The sequence below is a fragment of the Polypterus senegalus genome, chromosome 7, assembly GCF_016835505.1.
Source record: "Polypterus senegalus isolate Bchr_013 chromosome 7, ASM1683550v1, whole genome shotgun sequence".
Classification (NCBI taxonomy): Eukaryota; Metazoa; Chordata; class Cladistia; order Polypteriformes; family Polypteridae; genus Polypterus; species Polypterus senegalus.
The window spans coordinates 25,911,757-25,932,021 of record NC_053160.1 but is presented as its reverse complement, the minus strand read 5'-3'; the positions used below and the strand labels follow the sequence as shown (position 1 = coordinate 25,932,021).

The 20,265-nt window shown below is 40.5% G+C and overlaps 1 protein-coding gene across 2 annotated transcripts in view; it reads left to right on the top strand.

The window, feature by feature from the left end:
* Positions 1 to 7,285, top strand: part of LOC120532408 (serine incorporator 5-like) — a 68,912-nt gene extending 61,627 nt beyond the window's left edge. For both annotated transcript variants that reach the window (XM_039758371.1, XM_039758370.1), the window contains 2 exons: positions 380 to 512; positions 6,902 to 7,285. In XM_039758371.1, the coding sequence (XP_039614305.1) occupies positions 380 to 512; positions 6,902 to 7,022 (254 nt within the window). In that variant the 3' untranslated portion in view covers positions 7,023 to 7,285. The remainder of the gene's footprint in view (positions 1 to 379; positions 513 to 6,901) is intronic.
* The last annotated feature ends 12,980 nt before the right edge of the window (positions 7,286 to 20,265 follow it).

The following is a 20,265-nucleotide window of genomic DNA, read 5'->3' as shown; positions in this document are numbered from 1 at the left end:
TGGTGGCAATTTGCGTTTGACTACAATGTACACCAGTGCACTTAAACGCACCTGAGAATTTGGCAACATCCCATACACTATAGGCTTTGACACAGCCGAGTACAATAACACCTTTTTGCCAATCCATTCATGTCTGTTGTATGACCCATTTTTCACGGAGAGAAGCAAAATCATGTGGCACACCATTACTCTCCATCACTCTACAAACCCTGCAGCACAAAACACAGCTATCTATGGGATGGTATTCATACTTGGGTACCCCTTTTTGTGTGTGAAGTACGTATCACGGGCAGTGACTCATTTTTTGTCTGGTGAGCTTATAATGATATACGGTACTGTATTACCATTTAATTGTAGTGTTCTCTTTCATTTTAATCAGGTGTGAATGATAATAGTGGGCAGAAAGTGTTCTATGATGAGAAAGAGAATCTGATCTATAGCTACTCTCGCTTTCACTTCATTTTCTTCCTTGGATCTCTTTATGTAATGATGGTCGTCACTGACTGGGATGGGTGAGTATGAAAATAAAAAAATGGAAATCTAAAGCACAATAACAGGCAGGAAATTCATTACCTCTACAGCTACATAACAATCTCCCAGACTAGCGATACTGATGTTGATAAGGAGCTGGGCTACTTAAAATAGACAAAAAGCTTTGTACTATTGATTTTCAAATTGTAAGCATGCTTTATACTCTTATGATACTTTATTTGTCCTCAAGGGGAAATGAAAATGCAAACAACAACACACACATAAGACCTTCTGGCTTGGATTTTAGAGAGCTGCTGCTATCAATAACAGATGGTGATGGTCGGACCTGCTCAGATTGTGCCACTGGTTTATATTTAAAGTCATTAACATTTTAATACAGAAGGTCCAGTTCATAGTGTCCACAAATGGAACACACTAATAGACGTTTGTTTCATTGCTTGAAGAAACCAGCATTCAGAATGATTCATCATTAAGATTTTGGTACAGAGTGAATCTCTTCTGTTGCTAAGTCATTCAGGGTGATTTAACTTACTACGCTGGACAGTAATATGGGCAAATTTAGTCTGCATATCAATATCTGCATCACACATTTTATTTTAATTATGCAGTGGTCACTTTTTTTATTATGTCTTATTTATATAAATCTCTAGTCCCCCATCTGCTTTTTTCACTCTGTCTGATGAAACCCATCCAACATTTAAAACGTTTTCTGCAGTACCCAAAATTCCACACTACCTGAACTTGCGGTGACACACGAGGAGATGTAACAGTTCATGTAACATATATACAGTAAAAGCAATGAGACATTTCTCATTATATGGAGTCAGGCCTGGTCTCGTTCCTTTTATTGTCACTCTGGATTTTCGCGCTTTCTATCTTTGGACAAGCTGCTCCTTCAATAAGATGTAACAGGGATTGTTAGGTGGCAATCGCTGTGCTACCAGCTAAAAATGGGATATCTAATATTTTACATTCCTCAGAGTCTCTTACTTTCTTGAATATAAGAGTTAGGTAGCCATCAGATCCTTTATGCATCTCTCAAGTTCACAACCTGTTCGAAAGGCACTTTAGATGAGTCACTGCACGGGCTCTTTAATGATAGCAGCATCTCTTTAATTTAAAAATCCATTTAAAAGTTAATAATAACACGACTAGAGGCCAAGTCTTAAAATTATTAATTAATTAATTAATTAATTAATTAATTAATTAACATTAACAACACTGCTAATTGTAAAAAATAACTGTAAAATAATAAAAAGAGAGAGAGAGCTTCTATTAGACAACCTGCTATTTTCCATTCAATCATTTTTTTTCTGTGCAGTACACAATTGGCACAACCAAACATATATTTCTATTGTTTTGTAAAGACAACCATTTTTCAGGTATTATCTTTTCATGCCATATGATGGAACAGTTTGATTGTGCCTATTTATAAGGAGAAGGGTGAAAATGTGAACATTTGGGAAAGGGTTAGAGAGAAGGTTTAGGGAAGAGATCACCATAGGGGAGGAACAGTTTGGTTTTATGCCAGGGACAGAAACAACTGATGCAGTCTTGAGACAGCTGATGGAGAAGCATCAAGAAAAACAGGACTGCATATGGTGTTTTGATTTGGAGAAGGCTTATGCTTTTGCTTTTTGCTGATTACATTGTGTTATGTTGTGTAGCACCAGAAAAGAGGAATTGGAGAGGACATTGGAAGACTTGAGAAGGACTTTGAAAGATACAGGGTTGAAGATAAATAGGAAGAAGACAGAATATATGAGGTTTAATGATGATCAGGATTCAGAAGTTAGCCTGCAGGGAGAGCTATTGAAAAAAATTGGATACATTTCAATATCTAGGATCAGTGATAGCCTGAGATGCAGAGATAACTCATAGTGTGTAGTGTGTGGAACAATTTGAAGAAGAAGGTATCAGGAATATTGTGTGAACAAAGAATTAAGGCAAATGCTAAAGGTAAGATTTTTAAGATGGTGGTAAGAACGGCAGTAATGCATGGAGCTTAGACATAGGCAGTAAATGGAGCAAAGGAGAAGACATCAGATGTGGCATAAAATGAATGTTGAGGTAGATATCTGGAGTTACACAAAAAAACAGACAGAATAAGAAATTAAATCAGAGGTACAACAAAAGTGGGAGAGATCTCTAAGAAAGTATGGAAAAGTAGGTTGTGGTGGTATGGATATGTGATGAGGAGAGACAATGAAATGGAAGTAGAAGGAGAAGAGAAAGTGAGGGAAGCCAAAGCGGAGTTGAGTGGTTAAAATAATAGAAGATCTGAAGGAAAAGAGTCTGACTGGGGAGGAGGTGCAGGACAGTCCTGCAGGGAGAAGAATGATCATGCACAATAACCCAAGAAGTGGGAAAACATGAAAAGGGAGAAGAATCTACATGACAGATCATAGACACTTTATCTGCAGATCACAACAGCCCTGACTACAATAGTGTAAACGATACAACTGAAAAAAGGTTAATAGGAAAAAAGAATATGATATATCTTATCAGCTTATTACCTATTACATATTGGAAGCATTTTGAGGGGAAAACGAGAACGTTCAGTCCAAGCTGTGGAGTATTATCCAGAAATATAAAAGTAACACATCTGCCTTGCACTTTACATACTAAGCAAAAATTCAACTTGTAAGGTCGGGCTGGAGAAATATGCCATTTTAGCCACACTAGCATGGAAAAAGTGCAGTCAGGGGAAATCATACCAATGGCGTGTACAAAGATTTGTTACCAAATTAATATGCTTGTCTGCAAAAATGTTATGGAGAAGATGCAAGAGGTGAAAACCCAGGTGTCTAAAACCAGTAAGCTTGCACTTTCAACTGACTTCTGGACTGTGGTGTGGTAACAACTGAGAATCATATTGCGATCACGTTCCACTATATGGATAAAGACTATGAGACGAAACTGATGGTAAGAAAGACACCAAATGTTCCAATAAGACATAATCAAAAAGCCTTGTCGATAAAATGAACAAAGAGGTTACGTCTACAGTATTTGCGATAATACACCAAATGTGGTGGCTGCTAATTCAGCCCCCCTTAAGTCCTGGGCCTCAGTAGTACGCTTTACTGATATGCTGCAAATTGCAGCCAGTGATTGATTTAGTGTGCATCCTAAGCATGGCAAGAAGCTACCTGAGCATATCAGAAACATCAATCAGTGCCATCAGATGTAGTGGTCAGCTGCCGTCCTTGCATGTAACTGAGCATAGCTGTTTCTAAAATGCATTTCAATAAATTAAAGAGACAGTTTGTGACAAATTTTCACTTAACATTCAAAATATATTACATGCATACAGAATTTCATAAATAAAATGTTTTTCTGGGAAAAAAGTATCCTTGCATTGTTGTTCAAGAGTTTGAAAGATCAGGAAATGACACACATGGAGGGCAAGAGAAAAGAGATGTCAGAAGAATGGACTGAGATCCAAACCTGTAGGACAGAGAGCACAACAAGAAAAACAAAACTCAATGTCAAAAAAAAATTGTTGCCAAAGGGCCCTTACTATCTCAATGAATTACAGTGGTGTGAAAAACTATGTGCCCCCTTCCTGATTTCTTATTCTTTTGCATGTTTGTCACACAAAATGTTTCTGATCATCAAACACATTTAACCATTAGTCAAATATAACACAAGTAAACACAAAATGCAGTTTTTAAATGATGGTTTTTATTATTTAGGGAGAAAAAAAAATCCAGACCTACATGGCCCTGTGTGAAAAAGTAATTGCCCCTGAACCTAATAACTGGTTGGGCCACCCTTAGCAGCAATAACTGCAATCAAGCGTTTGCGATAACTTGCAATGAGTCTTTTACAGCGCTCTGGAGGAATTTTGGCCCACTCATCTTTGCAGAATTGTTGTAATTCAGCTTTATTTGAGGGTTTTCTAGCATGAACCGCCTTTTTAAGGTCATGCCATAGCATCTCAATTGGATTCAGGTCAGGACTTTGACTAGGCCACTCCAAAGTCTTCATTTTGTTTTTCTTCAGCCATTCAGAGGTGGATTTGCTGGTGTGTTTTGGGTCATTGTCCTGTTGCAGCACCCAAGATCGCTTCAGCTTGAGTTGACGAACAGACGGCCGGACATTCTCCTTCAGGATTTTTTGGTAGACAGTAGAATTCATGGTTCCATCTATCACAGCAAGCCTTCCAGGTCCTGAAGCAGCAAAACAACCCCAGACCATCACACTACCACCACCATATTTTACTGTTGGTATGATGTTCTTTTTCTGAAATGCTGTGTTCCTTTAACGCCAGATGTAACGGGACATTTGCCTTCCAAAAGTTCAACTTTTGTCTCATCAGTCCACAAGGTATTTTCCCAAAAGTCTTGGCAATCATTGAGATGTTTCTTAGCAAAATTGAGACGAGCCCTAATGTTCTTTTGCTTAACAGTGGTTTGCGTCTTGGAAATCTGCCATGCAGGCCGTTTTTGCCCAGTCTCTTTCTTATGGTGGAGTCGTGAACACTGACCTTAATTGAGGCAAGTGAGGCCTGCAGTTCTTTAGATCTTGTCCTGGGGTCTTTTGTGACCTCTCGGATGAGTCGTCTCTGCGCTCTTGGGGTAATTTTGGTCGGCCGGCCACTCCTGGGAAGGTTCACCACTGTTCCATGTTTTTGCCATTTGTGGATAATGGCTCTCACTGTGGTTCGCTGGAGTCCCAAAGCTTTAGAAATGGCTTTATAACCTTTACCAGACTGATAGATCTCAATGACTTCTGTTCTCATTTGTTCCTGAATTTCTTTGGATCTTGGCATGATGTCTAGCTTTTGAGGTGCTTTTGGTCTACTTCTCTGTGTCAGCCAGCTCCTATTTAAGTGATTTCTTGATTGAAACAGGTGTGGCAGTAATCAGGCCCGGGGGTGGCTACGGAAATTGAACTCAGGTGTGATACACCACAGTTAGGTTATTTTTGAACAAGGGGGCAATTACTTTTTCACACAGGGCCATGTAGGTTTGGATTTTTTCTCCCTAAATAATAAAACCATCATTTAAAAACTGCATTTTGTGTTTACTTGTGTTATATTTGACTAATGGTTAAATGTGTTTGATGATCAGAAACATTTTGTGTGACAAACATGCAAAAGAATAAGAAATCGGGAAGGGGGCAAATAGTTTTTCACACCACTGTACATTGAATTTAGTATATTGAAGACAGGATTCCGGACAAACGAGCGAGGGGGGAGATGCAGATCTTCAATTCAGAAGCACAGCATTACGGGAATGCGCTTTCTTGTTTGTGACATGAGCTGATTTTTCCAGAAGGAAGTATATATAATAGCAAAAAATAAGTGTTTTACATGTTTTGAGCATACAATTGGATAACAGATGTGTGAATTATGCAACACAAGTAACGTGAGATATGTTTTGCTTCCTTTTTCCATGGAGCTTTGTCACATCATTTGCTTTTGTATTTCACTACTCACAATTGGGATCCATTATAATTTTTTTTCTCTAGTTCTGTATGAAACAAATATGTTACTTACAAGGGGTTACTGTTACTTACATGTATTAGTTGGGTCTTGAAACCTAAAAAATCAATCCTAAAATTAGACCCCGGCTTATACATCTGTTTAAAAATGTGACTCTTAATTATTTTTTTTTTTCACATCTTCATGCCTCCTCCAGTCCCGCATCAGTTTCTCAGACACATTCAATTTCGTTGCAGCAGCACAGTTACCAATTTATTTTGCTATTTCAACGACGTTCAATTTAAAATCTTACGATAAAGGTGTATGAGGGTGTGAGATACAATAAACACAAATCAATGCAAACATTGCTTCGGAATAGTTTAGGTATTACCGTGTGGTCACGTAGGCACAATAGAGGGAGAGAGGTTAGAAGCACAGGCTGATACAGCGCATTGCTGCACCCACATAGAAAAAAAAGGCAGTGTGCTCCGTGGTTATTCTATCAGGTGGGCATTAGCATACAGTATCATAATCCCTTGTATCAATAGAGTTCTCCACATTTAACTTATATAACCAACATTATAAAATACCAGAAATTACACGGTAAAATCAAGTCCCAACTTATTTGCGAGTATATATGGTAATTTTGGGTTATAGTATTTCTTAAAATAGTTGTAGAGGTCATCATATCTCAATCATCACCAATATCAACCTTGAGACTGGCATCATCATCAATGCCAACAACAAAATGTATAGTGAAGGAAATGGGGAAACAAAGTGATGACGTCACCAATGAAATGATAGAATCTAATTACAGAGCTAGAAATAGATCAAAGCAAAAGAATTAATATGCCCAAATTAGTAGCAGCGTCTTTTTGCAATGATTAATCAATCAAAGGTGGTTGACTGTTATATATTAAATGTGATCAAAATTGACATTCCTAACTTGTGCATTATTTTATTTATTTTTTTTTTTGGCAGTTTCAGTTTAACAAATGACAATTCTGCCAAGAACGAGACTGCTTTTTGGATCAAGATGATTTCTTCCTGGGCTTGCCTCCTGTATAACATCGTAATGCTTTTCTGTCACTCTGGAAAATAAAGCATCACAGGTTTCTTTATGAGGACACCAAACATCACACTCTATGGTCAGTTCTGAAAACATTACTTAGGAATGGTGTGAAAAGTGGGACAAAAGTCAATATTTTGATGTGCCCTACTTTGGACTGAGAGAAGCTGCCCATGATTGCTTGGCTTAAGTCGCTTAAGGCCGTTATTCTCACATCATTTGGAAGAGTAGATTTCCAAAATCAGTCAAACCACAACCAGCATCCAGGTATTCCCACAAGTCTCTTATTCACATAATACCGACTTTAAAAACAATTAAGAGACTAATCATTTAAATACAGTTATTTGGTGGAGACAGTTGAAATGCTTATATTTGTAGCACTGTCAGATTAAGTGATTTATTCAGAGTGACACTGTCACTAGTGTGGATTGTAGTCTATTTGGTTTATGGTCCCATTCTTAGCTACTAAGCCACACAAATCAAAATTGCAAACAAAAAAGAAAATATGTATTATACCAAGATAAAAGTATGGATTAGGACTAGCAACTTCATGCAGCCTTCCTTGAGGAATACCAGGACATTCCCAGGGTAGTTGAGAGAGATGTAATCCTGCCTGGACAGCCTGGCTCAACACGTTGCTACTATGTCTATCACCATTAAATGGGAACACTCACGACTTTCTATCTTTTAATAGCAAAAAGTACTCTTTCATGTTGGAGTTTTGAAAAAGTAGAGGCATAAAATGATGCAATTGTTTTCATAAAAATCTTCACAAAAGAGTGGTGCAGTGACATCACTGGTCCAGTATTTCACTATAGGAAGAACACAAAAACGAGACCAAGAATGAACACGGCGGTTAGGAGGAAGACTGGCTTGTCACATTACATGACTTTTCCAGATATTTTCAGTTGCACACTTCACTTACATAATCATTTGGCGAGTTAGGGGCAGTCGCAGAGCACTTCCGTGCCCGTCATTCGTGTATTCTGACATTTCTACCAACTCAGTTCATTCAGTCTTCAACTGACCCCAATAAAATCAATCAGGTTTGATTTTTGTTTCAGGTTGTAGGGTTAGCCTTGTGTGTGTGAGAGAACTGAAAACCAAATTGCACATCCTCAGAAATACAATGCATATAATGCAGTGAGGAGGAATAACGAACATGGGTGTTTTGGACCTGACAAACAGAAGAGAGACCCGTCTGTCTGATATTGCTTCTTTTACATTCTGTTCTGTTTTAGGAAGTATATTCAAATAGGAGATTGGTGACCATGAACTTCCATAATTCTCTGTTCTGTGAGCCACAAATAATCTTCAAACTTGTCATTCTCATCCAATTCAGAAAGACTCCTCGTGAAAGTTAGTCTCTGTCTTTAGATCAGGGTAGAGATTGCAGTATTAATATGGGCTCTGGTTCCGTCAGATAAAGGGGCGAGCTGACGATGCTTTGAAAATATGAATCTGCTGGAAGGTCATCCAGTTTGACATACCCTGCAGTTTCTAGTGGTGTAATCTGTCATGCTCATCAATTTTGACATCCCCCCCCCCCTCCAAGTAGAAGTCATGTAATGTGACACCAACTTTGCTCCATTGAAGATGATGATGATAAATACAGTAGTATTTCAAACAGTACTTCCAGTGGAGAAAGGGCTGAAGGCTTTCCTCATGTTCTGTTACAGAGTGCATCATGTCCAGAATTTAAACGCACACCATCCTTTCTCAGTGGATTATCTCCACTCTTCTAGTCTGAAATGTAAAGATTTTATCGCACTCATCTCACCCGTCCATCTTTTCTTTACTAGGATGTAAATTCATAAGCCTGACCACAAGTTGTGCGGTGCATCTTGACTCTGAGCGTGTTAGACATATTGATCACATTTGCATTGGATGCTTATGGGCTGAAATTCGACCGCTGCTGTCCATACAATGTATAATTGTGTTGATTCCATATGAGCATCGCTCAGGAAGATTTCATGGTTCTGATGTTGCCATCACAATAAGTTAAGATATGGCTTATACGCAATTAAATAGGAATGATTTTGGTCCAGTAATTCTTCTTCTTCTTTTGGCTGCTTCCGTTAGGGGTTGCCACAGTGGATTTTTCCATATCTTCTTGTCTTCTGTTCTGTTACACCCATCACCTGCATGTCCTCTCTCACCACATCCATAAACCTGCTCTTTGGCCTTCCTCTTTTCCTTTTCCCTGGCAGCTCTATCCTTAACATCCTTTTCCCAATATACCCCTCATCTCTCCTCTGCACATGTTCAAACGAATGCAATCTCGCCTCTCTGACTTTGTCTCCCAACTGTCCAACGAGCTGACCCTCTAATGTCCTCATTTCTAATCCTGTCCATCCTCGTCACACCCAGTGCAAATCTCAGCATCTTTAACTCTGGCACCTTCAGCTCTGTCTCCTGTGCCACCGTCCCCAGCCCATATAACATAGCTGGTCTCACTACCGTCCTGTAGACCTTCCCTTTCACTCTTGCTGATACCCGTCTGTCACAAATTACTCCTGACACTCTTTTCCACCCACACCATCCTGCCTGCACTCTCTTCTTCTAATTGTTAAAAATGGGTTTTGTATAAGAAGCCATGTACCAGCATTGTATGTTAGAAACAATTAAAAAATTGAATATTTGTATTTATCTCTATTGTTTTGTATCAATATTGTAGGCAAAATATTTGTGTTCATGCTAATAAAGCACTATACCACATTACCATTATAATTTATGTTAAATGTTTGTAGTCAGCCCACAACAGCTGATCATCAATCTGTCATTCGTGGGTTAGGCTTGAGCTCACACCTGGATTAAGAGGTTTGGCGATTGGACAGATGGGGGGAAAAAAAGTATCCCTGCTCGGTGCATGGGAAGCACACTGGGATGGTTCTCACTATTGAAAGGTGCCATCTGTATTTAAAACAGAATGTCTGTCTGTCTCTACAGTATGTTCCCTATGCAACGCATGACTGTGTTGATGTCGTACGAGTTATACTACACACCTTGACTGATCCAGTAAAGATTTTGCATTGTTGCTCCCTAGGACCATACAGACTAGAAAGACTACTTTAGAACCTGATATGTTTGATTTTGGGGTCCCAGTGATTTTTGTTTGTTTGATTTTCTATGTGCTATGGTTTGCACACCAATGTCACCTGAGCAAGTGAAACATCCAGATGGCCTAAAGCAGACTAGTAGACAAAAGGAGCACAGCTGAACATTACTTACCGGGTCAATGCCGTGTGCTACTTCTGTCTACTGTAAAATGAAAAGCAGTATTGTGCACTTTTGTATAGAATCGTTGGGTAAGGCTTGATCAAAAGTGGAAGATCAACACAACACAAAGGAAAATCAAAGGGTTCTTGTTTAACTTCTAGTTTGTCAGCTTTTCTTCATAATTTAAGCACTATAAACTGGCCATCTTGAACTAAGACGATGAGTTACTGCAATTCTGTCAGCAAATCACACCCAAAAAGAACAAATTCTTGACCTGCGAGTGCAGACATTGATAGACAGGCAATGTGCTGGCAATAACAACAGGGTCGCTATTTAAAAAACACAAACCTTTGCCTTCTTTCTTTACCTGATTCTACAAATACATCAAGGCAATACCGGTTACTTTGGCCAGTATAAAAGAAAAGTTGGTCGTTTTAATTTTGGTTTAGCTGCCAAAATACTAAAATGTTTCAAGCTGCTAGCTATTCATCTGACCATGGCTGAATTCCCCCTTATTCAGGGCTCTGTGGGACCTTGACTTATCCCAGAAGCACTGAGTATAAACCAGAGGGTGCGGTGCTAGTCTGCTCTGAATCATACACTTGTGGTAGACAGTTTAATAATGTGTAAAAAATATTTGAAATTTAATTGGGAGTATAAACTTCTGGAAGCTCTAAAGTGTGAAGTTTGGGGTCCTGCAGCCATTTAATCAATTTAGGAGGTTGAGAGAAACCAAGGGGGTGCTTGTAGTCCAAAGTAAACTGTTGCTCGCTATAAACATGGAAAAGATTGCCCTGTATGCTTATCACGTAAGTCTCCAGAGTCAACATGCAAATACTGGAATTGAGCTCGTAATTTTGCAGCTCCACTTTATGTCTTTAACAGAGCGTAGATCTGATTATGTGGCCATGTAAACCCTTAACCCAGGTTACTGTTTAAAGATTTTGTAGTCTGTGCATGTCCATTGCATTTTGCCAGCCTGCGCATGTATTTTCTTTGTGCATGCTGTGGACACGAGGGGCCACTGTTGCTCCTCAACCCCGACACACAGACACTGAAGACACAACTTAAAGGGACCACAAGCTTCTTTATTCTTTGTCTGACTCCTCACAGTGCTTTTCCCAGCACTACAGTCATAAGCAAATAAACAATACTGTCCACATAATGATTTTATCTTTCTTTCTTTCTCTTCCGCTCCTCCCAGTAACCTTTTTCCACCATCCACCCAACTCTTGTTTGTCCCTTTGAGGTCAGCCCAGTCCTTTAATATTGGCCAACCTGGAAGTTCTTCTACTCTTCCACCCACGTGGTCTGCCAGCACTTCTGGGTTAGGTGGAAACCTCATGTCATATGGCTCCTGAATATTCATAGCTCCCCCTGGCGGCAACCACGGCACCCAACTGGGCTGACATGTGGAACTCCAAGTCCCATGGTGCCCTGTGGGAATCCAGGGCACTTCGGTCACCCAAGGGGGCTGCCATGTAGCGTTCTGTGGGAGGCAGTGTACCCCATCCTTCCGTTCTCTGGGCATCCCGGCCAGATTAGGCTGCCGGCCGTCCCTTACAACAATTTTATCAGCCATGAGTAGAAGTGTCCACAAAATAAATTTACACAGAGAAATGTTCAGATAATTGCATTATTCCTTCACCAGTCTGAAGTGATCTGTTTTAATATTTCAGAAATTTGTGTTGATACGCTGAACATACATGGCTAAACTCAATCTCGAGAGTAGTAGAGTAACATGTTAAATGGAACCTGCATTGTGTAGTTTGATTACTTTTTAAAGTAACGAGTAACCTAATGAATTTCTTATTGTGTTATTATTATTCCAGCAGCTCTGGGTGGAAGGCAAGAAACACTCGTACCACCAGTACTTTGTAGGGCTCAGCCAAGCAGAAAAGAGTGTGCTGCTTTGTTAAGAAACCAGGTTTTTGTCTTTATTGAGTTATTCGCCTTAACCTGGTTATGTGTGTGCCAGTAAAACACACTGATATCAGGTCTTAAGTCTTCTCTTGCAGTTCGCAAACAAAGATGTTGCTATTTTTCAGTCTTTTCTAAGAGTTTAGTGTCTTTCCTGTTGCATAGAGATCAAGAGTCCAAGTGAGGCTTCATCGGTGAGTTGTACTCTCACCGGCTATTTTATTAGGTAAACCTGTTCAACTGTTTCTTAATACAAATATCTAGTCAGCCAATCACATGGCAGCATCTCAATGAATTGCGGCCTGTAGACATTGTCAAGGTGACCTGCTGAAGTTCAAACTGAGCATCAGATTGGGAAAGAAAGGGGATTTAAGTGGCTTTGAATGTGGCAGGTTGTTGGTGCCAGATGGGCTGGTCTGAGTATTTCAGAAACTGCTGACATACTGGGATTTTAATACAAAACCATCTCTAGGGTTTACAGTGAATGGTCCAAAAAAGGGAAAATATCCAGTGAGCGGCAGATCTCTGGGCGAAAACGCCTCACTGATCTCAAGGGTCAAAGGAGAATGGCCTACCTGGTTCGAGCTGATAGAAAGGCAACAGTAACTCAAATAGCCACTCATTACAACCGAGGTATGCAGAAAAGCATCTCTGAATTCACAACACATTGAACTTTGAAGCAGATGAGCTACAGCAGCTGGAGAGCACACCGGGTACCACTCCTGTCAGCTATGAACAGGCCACTGAGGCTACAATTTACATGGGCTCACCAAAAATTCTACAACAGAAGATTGGAAAAACGTTGTCTGGTCTGAGGAGTCTCGATTTCTGAGGCAGCATTCGGATGGTGAGGTCAGAATTTGGCGTCAGCAACATGAAAGCATGGATCCATCCTGCCTTGGTGTCAAAGGTTCAGGCTGGTGGTGGTGGTGGTGGTGTGTGAGTTATTTTCTTGGCACACTTTGGGCCCCTTAATACCAATCATTGAAATGCCACAGCCTACCTGAGTATTGCAGATGATCACATCTATCCCTTTATGACCATAGTGTACCCATCTTCTGATGGCTACTTCCAGCAGGATAGTCATGTCATAAAGCTCACATCATCTCAAACTGCTCTCTTGAACATAAAAATGAGTTCACTGTACTCAAATGGCCCCCACAATCATCAGATCTCAATCCAATAGAGCACCTTTGGGATGTGCTAGAACGGAAGATTTGCATCATGGATATGCAGCCAACAAATCTGCAGCAGCTGCGTGATGCTATCACGTCAATATGGACCAAAATCCCTGAGGAATGTTTGTAGCCCCTTGTTTAATCTGTGCCATGAAGAATTATGACAGTTCTGAAGTCAAAAGGGGGTCCAGCAAAGTGTAACTAATAATGTGGCCAGTGACTGTATGTACCCTCAAAATTTTGTAGCCCACCTTGAAGGGTTCTCAGACTAGTGACATTGGTGTCCGTCTCCAAAAGCCTTCTATCACTGCCAGCCCTTAAGCTCTGAAACAAATTAATATAAAAACCAGAAAAGCCGTCTCCATAAGTGAAATAACATTTCAGCACTTCTCTTTTTACAGATCGAATGTCTGTGTTTTAAATTCTGAGACAATATATGACACCAAATTAAGAAGGAGTAATAGAGGACATTAAAATAAGATTCAAGCCACATGTGTTCAACTGCAATAAAAGTCAAAAAAGAACACGATGCTCGGAATATTGCAAAGAAGGACAAACCATTTTAGACATGTAATTAAAAACCACAACCACCGGCACATTTTATGATCACATTTTGTGAATTGTGCTATAAAAACCAAAAGGGCTCCTCGGTGGTCAGCAGTACACTTGATAATTACATTGTGCTCAGTCTGTTTGCATCACCCTCCTCAGTAAATAAAAGTCGCAAGTCTCGTAATTCACTTACTCGGCGTCTTTTACACATTTCTGTTTTTTTAATACTAAATATAATAGAAGTGCCCCTAATGTGTTCATGATGTGCTTTTTAACTGCAATACCAAGAGAAGAATGGAGTCAGTTGCAAAAGAAAAGCCATTATGATGTACTTAAACATGCCAGAAAGAAAAAGCTAATGTATTAGTAGTTCACATTTTAAAATGGCTAAAATAATTTCCTATTTATTGTGTACTTTTTACTTTTATTTGCAACACTTCCTGGGCTTAATAAATGAAATGAATTATTCTTGAAGTTCATAACATCTTTGACATAATGATAAAACATATTACCATAAATAATATAAATATAAAAATAAAGAAGTTATAAAATGCATGGATGGCGTAACATTCAGGCATGTTGTTATAATGGGCCATTTTCATTTTAAATTGCTATTCCTTCGAAGTCTGAGTACAACTTGTTGGGGTTTTGTATTCATTTCTCACATTATGCAGTATTTATAAAGTTTAATTTTAATAACATCTGATTGTGATGTCATATTGTTGTGAACTAGAGCAGCGTTTCTTGAATTGTGGGTCGCAAACCCATTTTAGGTCGCTTGATGTCCGAACTTGGGTCACGCTGAGCCGTGAGTCACATTAAGACTGAATGGGAGAAGGTCGCAAACGGTTTGCAGAATGCCTTGCAAAGGATTGCTGTGGTTAAGCTGAAACCGCTACACCCCCCCATGTAGGATGTTGATCATCAGCAATTCTCCAAAGGGGAAGGAGGGCAACAAGTGGGGATTCTCCATGGGAGTTGGATCTCCAGGATGCTCTGCACCAATTCTGGGTCACGAAAATACAAAAATGACAAAATTGGGTTGTGAGAGAAAAAAAAAGGTTATATGATAATGATGTTTTCGTTTCTTTCTAGTTTTTTTTTTTTTTCCTTCATCATTCCCCACTTGCCCCTTTGTACGTTCCTCTTATTTCTCCTTTCTTTCACTGCACCGATCACCTGCTTTCATACTCGGTCACACACAACATCCTATGTATTTACAAATCTGCAAGGCACGACCACGAACATATACACCCAGCGTCAACGCATCCACTCCGACCTCACAGCGCACACAGTCATACAGGACATACACACACACTCACTCATATCTCATTCAGTTGAACATCACACGCTAACGTGCAACATTAGCTACACACACACATCTATGGGCACCCTAAGGTTCGTCACATGGAATGTGAATGGAGCTGGCTCCAGAGAGAAGAGGTTAAAAATGTTTAGCCAACTTAGAAACCTACAGGCAGACGTTGCTTTATTACAAGAGACTCATAGACCTACCTCAGCTGCAGATGAACTTAAAACACCTGAGTTTCCTAATGTGTTCTCAGCCTGCTATAACTCTAGGCAAAGGGGGGTAGCAATCTTAATACATAAAAATGTTAATTTCAAAGTACTCAACACAGTCACAGATCCAGAGGGTAGATTTCTAATCATTAAATTATCTATTCTTAACAAAAAAATATGTATTGTCAGTATATATGGTCCAAATGTTGATGATCCCTCATTTTTCCACGCTTTTTTCACTGCACTCTCTGAACACCTAGATTGCGCACTTGTTCTTGGGGGTGACCTCAACTTTGGGCTACATAAAGAAATGGACAGGCTCAGTACAGTTGGAACTCAGCGCAATTGGGAATCTATTAATATATTGAAACAGTACATGAGCGACTATGGACTTTGCATGCATGCGTTCTCTTCACCCCAACCGTAGGGAATATACTTTCTTCTCACATGTCCATCACTCTTACTCTCGTCTGGATTATTTCTTAGTCAGCAGCTCACTGCTGAGTGACATTTCAGACACAGAGATACACACTATAGCTATCAGCGATCATGCTCCTGTATCTCTAACTCTAATAAATAAGAAGGCCATTCCACCAAGTAAAAACTGGAGATTTAATACATCATTGCTTAAAGATGTAGATTTTATTAACTATTTCAAAAAAGAGTGGGCTCTGTATTTAGACTATAATGACCTGCCTGGAACATCAGCATCAGTTCTCTGGGAAGCAGGCAAAGCTGTGATGAGAGGTAGAATAATTTCATTCTCATCACATAAAAAGAAAAGAGAAAGTAAACGTATTCAGGAATTGGAAGAAACCATCAAATTCTTAGAAGAAGCCTACGTATCCTCTCAGGAACGGGAAATGCTGAACAAAATATGTAAAGCAAAACTAGAATTAAATGAAATTATCAATAAAAAAACTCAATTCTTAGCACAAAGACTTCGGTGGCAAAACTTCGAACATAGTAATAAGTCAGGTAAATTTCTAGCTAATCAGTTAAAAATAAATAAAGAAAAAACAACTATATGTGCTGTTAAAGATTTATCTGGGGAAACAGTATATGACCCTGAAGGAATTAACATCACTTTCAGGGACTTTTACAAATCTTTATATTCACCACAGATAAACCCATCTAAATATGAAATTGACCAGTTTCTTGATAATATAACTCTTCCAAAATTATCAGATTTACAAGCAATGGCATTGGATTCTCCTCTGACCTCAGATGAACTCCAAGAAGCCCTGAATAGTATGCCCAATACAAAGGCTCCAGGTCCAGATGGTTTTCCAGCAGAATTCTATAAAGAATTCTGGACAATTCTGGCACCAATATTCTACAGGATGCTGCAAGAAGCCAAGAGGGATGGCATTCTACCACCAAATATGAATTCTGCCAGCATTAATCTCTTGCTAAAACCAGGCAAAGACCCACTATTACCTACCAGCTATCGACCAATATCCCTTATTAACGTTGACCTTAAAATAATCTGCAAAGCTCTGTCAAAAAGAATAGAGAAGATAATGCCTCACATAATTCATCCTGATCAAACTGGTTTTATAAAAGGGAGGCACTCCTCAACAAATACATGTAGATTACTTAATTTGATCGACTATTCGTATAATAAAAACCTTCAAACTACAATATTATCTCTAGATGCAGAAAAAGCATTTGATAGAGTTAACTGGAATTTTCTATTTGCAACTTTACAAAAATTTGGTTTTGGAAACTCTTTCTTAAATTGGTTAAAAATAATATATAATGCTCCAACAGCATGCGTCAGGACAAATGACCAATCATCTTCCAGCTTCTGTCTCAAGAGGGGCACCAGGCAGGGATGCCCTCTCTCTCCCTCATTGTTTGCAATTTTTATTGAACCACTAGCAGCAGCGATTAGACAGGCGGCAATGATTAAAGGCATTAAATGTAAAAATATAGAACATAAAATCAGTCTTTACGCAGATGATGTGTTACTTTTTCTCCAGCATTCACAAACCACGCCTCTGAGGTAATCACATTAATAAATTCTTTCTCAAGTGTCTCAGATTATTCGATAAACTGGTTAAAATCTACAGTTCTTCCGATTAACTGCTCCTTCCAGAACTCTTCTTCCACTGCACTTCAATCTGGAAATATTAAATATTTAGGTATTAATATTTCACCTAGGCTAGCGGATTTAACTAAATTAAACCACATCCCACTCTTAAAGAAGGTGGAAGATGATTTGGCTAGATGGAAGTCTCTACCCATATCACTCATGGGAAGAGTAGCCTCAATAAAAATGATGATTTTACCAAGAATTAATTATGTATTTGCAATGATCCCAAGCAAACCAACACCGGACTGGTTTAGATCTCTGGACTCCTCCATCTCTAAATTCCTTTGGAAAGATAAACCCCCTCGTATTAGCTTAAAAACGCTACAAAAGACTAAAGATAAAGGAGGACTAGATTTGCCTAACTTTAACCACTATTTCTTAGCCAACAGGCTTCAGCACATCTCAGGGTGGTTTAAACATACCCTCTTAGATGAACCTTGGCTAGACATAGAAAAGGCACTATGCAATAAGATAGAGATCTCTGATCTGCCATTCTTTAGCATAAACATTAAACGACACATATGTTTCAAAAGCATCAGCATCAGCTCCTCTCTGATGGCTTGGTGGGAGTTTCTAAAATTGACTAAGTCTTCATTAATCCCATGCAAACGCACCCCATCTGGAACAACCCTGACCTACTACAAAACAATAATATGATAAACTTCCCAGATTGGAGTTGTAAAGGTATTAAGTACTTAGAACATATATTCGAAGGAACAGACTTTATTTCGTTTGACAGATTAGTAAAACAATATGGGATTAACAAGAATAGATTTTTAGAATATCAACAAGTAAAATCTATAGTAAAAAGGAAATATAAGTTTAATCAAATCGAATTGCAAATACCATCAGGTGTGGCAGAACTATTAAATTTTAAACCCCCTAAATTACTGTCTAAAATATACAGGACACTCTCCAAAATAGATGAATCGGTATCCCTTCCTATTGTGAAATGGGAGGCAGATTTATCAATCAGCTGGGACCATAATTTCTGGTCTCAGATAAGTTTAAAAGTCTTTAAACTGATTAGAAATCCCAGTTTACAATTAATACAATACAAAATCCTACATAGAGTGCACTATACAGGTCAACGGATGTTCAGGATGGGTTATACGTCTTCTAACAACTGCTCTCACTGTCAAGGCGACACACCTGACATCTACATCCACGCTCTTTGGTTCTGTCCACCTGTTCAGAGGTTCTGGAGCAGGATTTGTGAAGACTTATCAAGTGTCTGAAATGCACCATTCCAACCTCTCCTTCAGTCTGCTTGTTGGGCGACCTAGACTGTGTCACCACGGAGATTAATACAATCCATATGGCTTATATCGCCTTATGCATTGCTAAGAAGACTGTTCTCATGAACTGGAAAAATAAAACAATCTTAATATCAACCAATATAGAGACCGTTTGTTGGACTATATTAGTCTTGATACAGCTTCTGCCACAACATTAGATCAATCTCTCTGGGCTCCTTTGATCGGTTCCATTACTTAGTGGGGTGGGGATCGCGCTCTGTCCCACTTTGGTCTTTGTTGTTGATGTGGGGAGTACATACGGGCCTGGGGCATCTGGGGGCTCACGGGGGGCAGGTTTCTTGGGGGTGTCAGCGCTGGGGCTGTGGTCCTGGCCTGGACGGGGCATAGGGGGCTCTTGGATGGTGCGTCTCTGGTAGCTGCATGCTTCGCTACTGGCGGAGCCTGTGCTGGTGGGCGTGGGCTGCCAGCCTGGTAGCCGTGCAGCGCCGGGAGGCTCCGGGCGGCCTGGGGTTCTGGGGCTGCTCCGCCTCTGGGATGGGGTTCTGGCTGGGTCTGGGGGGCTTGGGTCCTGTGGGGTGTGTCGCCGGGGTTGTGGGTCAGTGAATATACTTGGGCCCGGCCCTGACGCGGGGGCTCTCAGCGCATCGGCGGAACTGGGGGCCTCGTTAGCTGGCGGGAAGTTGTTGCCATCTGTCTGCAGGTGGTCCCTGCTTATGAGGTGCCCACTCTGCAGGCGGGGGGAGCCAACAGAGGTGGAGGATGGACTCGGCCTGGGTTTCTATTGTCATATGTAGTTTGGGAGTTGACTGAATGTTGGGATGGGCATAGTTTTTGCATGGTGGTGGGGCCGGAGGGCTGCGCCGTTCTCCGGGTCGCCTGGTGGTACGCTGGCGTGGGCCCTGGTCTCGTTGGGCCTGGGCCCCCTGCCCTGGATGGTTTCTGGGGAGCGGGGGTGCCTATGGGGGTCAGCAGGGGAGCTGGCACCGGGGTGGGGGTGGCTTTCCCCCCCATTCTTCCTTTCCTTCCCATCCCTTAATGCTCCCCTTCTCCCGCTCCATCACACCAACACTCATGTAGGGCCTGGAGGTGCAGGTGAGTTGCTGGGGTGCAGGGAAGGTATTCCTCCTTTGTCCCCTAGTGACCACCTGTATCTCTATTTTAATTCACAACTTAGACATTCCCATTACCTACCCTTTCATGACACATACATATAGGGCCTTGGGGTGGACACACTGAATGGTGTCAAGAGGGCGGTCTGTTCATTCAGCCTTACCTCTGGCGCCAGTGTCTACTTCTCAATTTTAAATCACACATAGACAGTGAGGGTTCTCGGGAGGAGAGGTGTTCAGAGCCATATCCTCCTCCTGTTTTAAAAGCACTTCAGAACAACACTCACCAACATCATATTAGAGCGGAGAGGCGGGGTCCCGCTCTTTCTGTTCGCCGGCTGGGGCTGGGGGCTGAGAGGAGGAGCTGGCCGTCGAGTCAGGTTCTGGGCTGGTGGGCCTCCGGACTACTGCGGAGCTGGG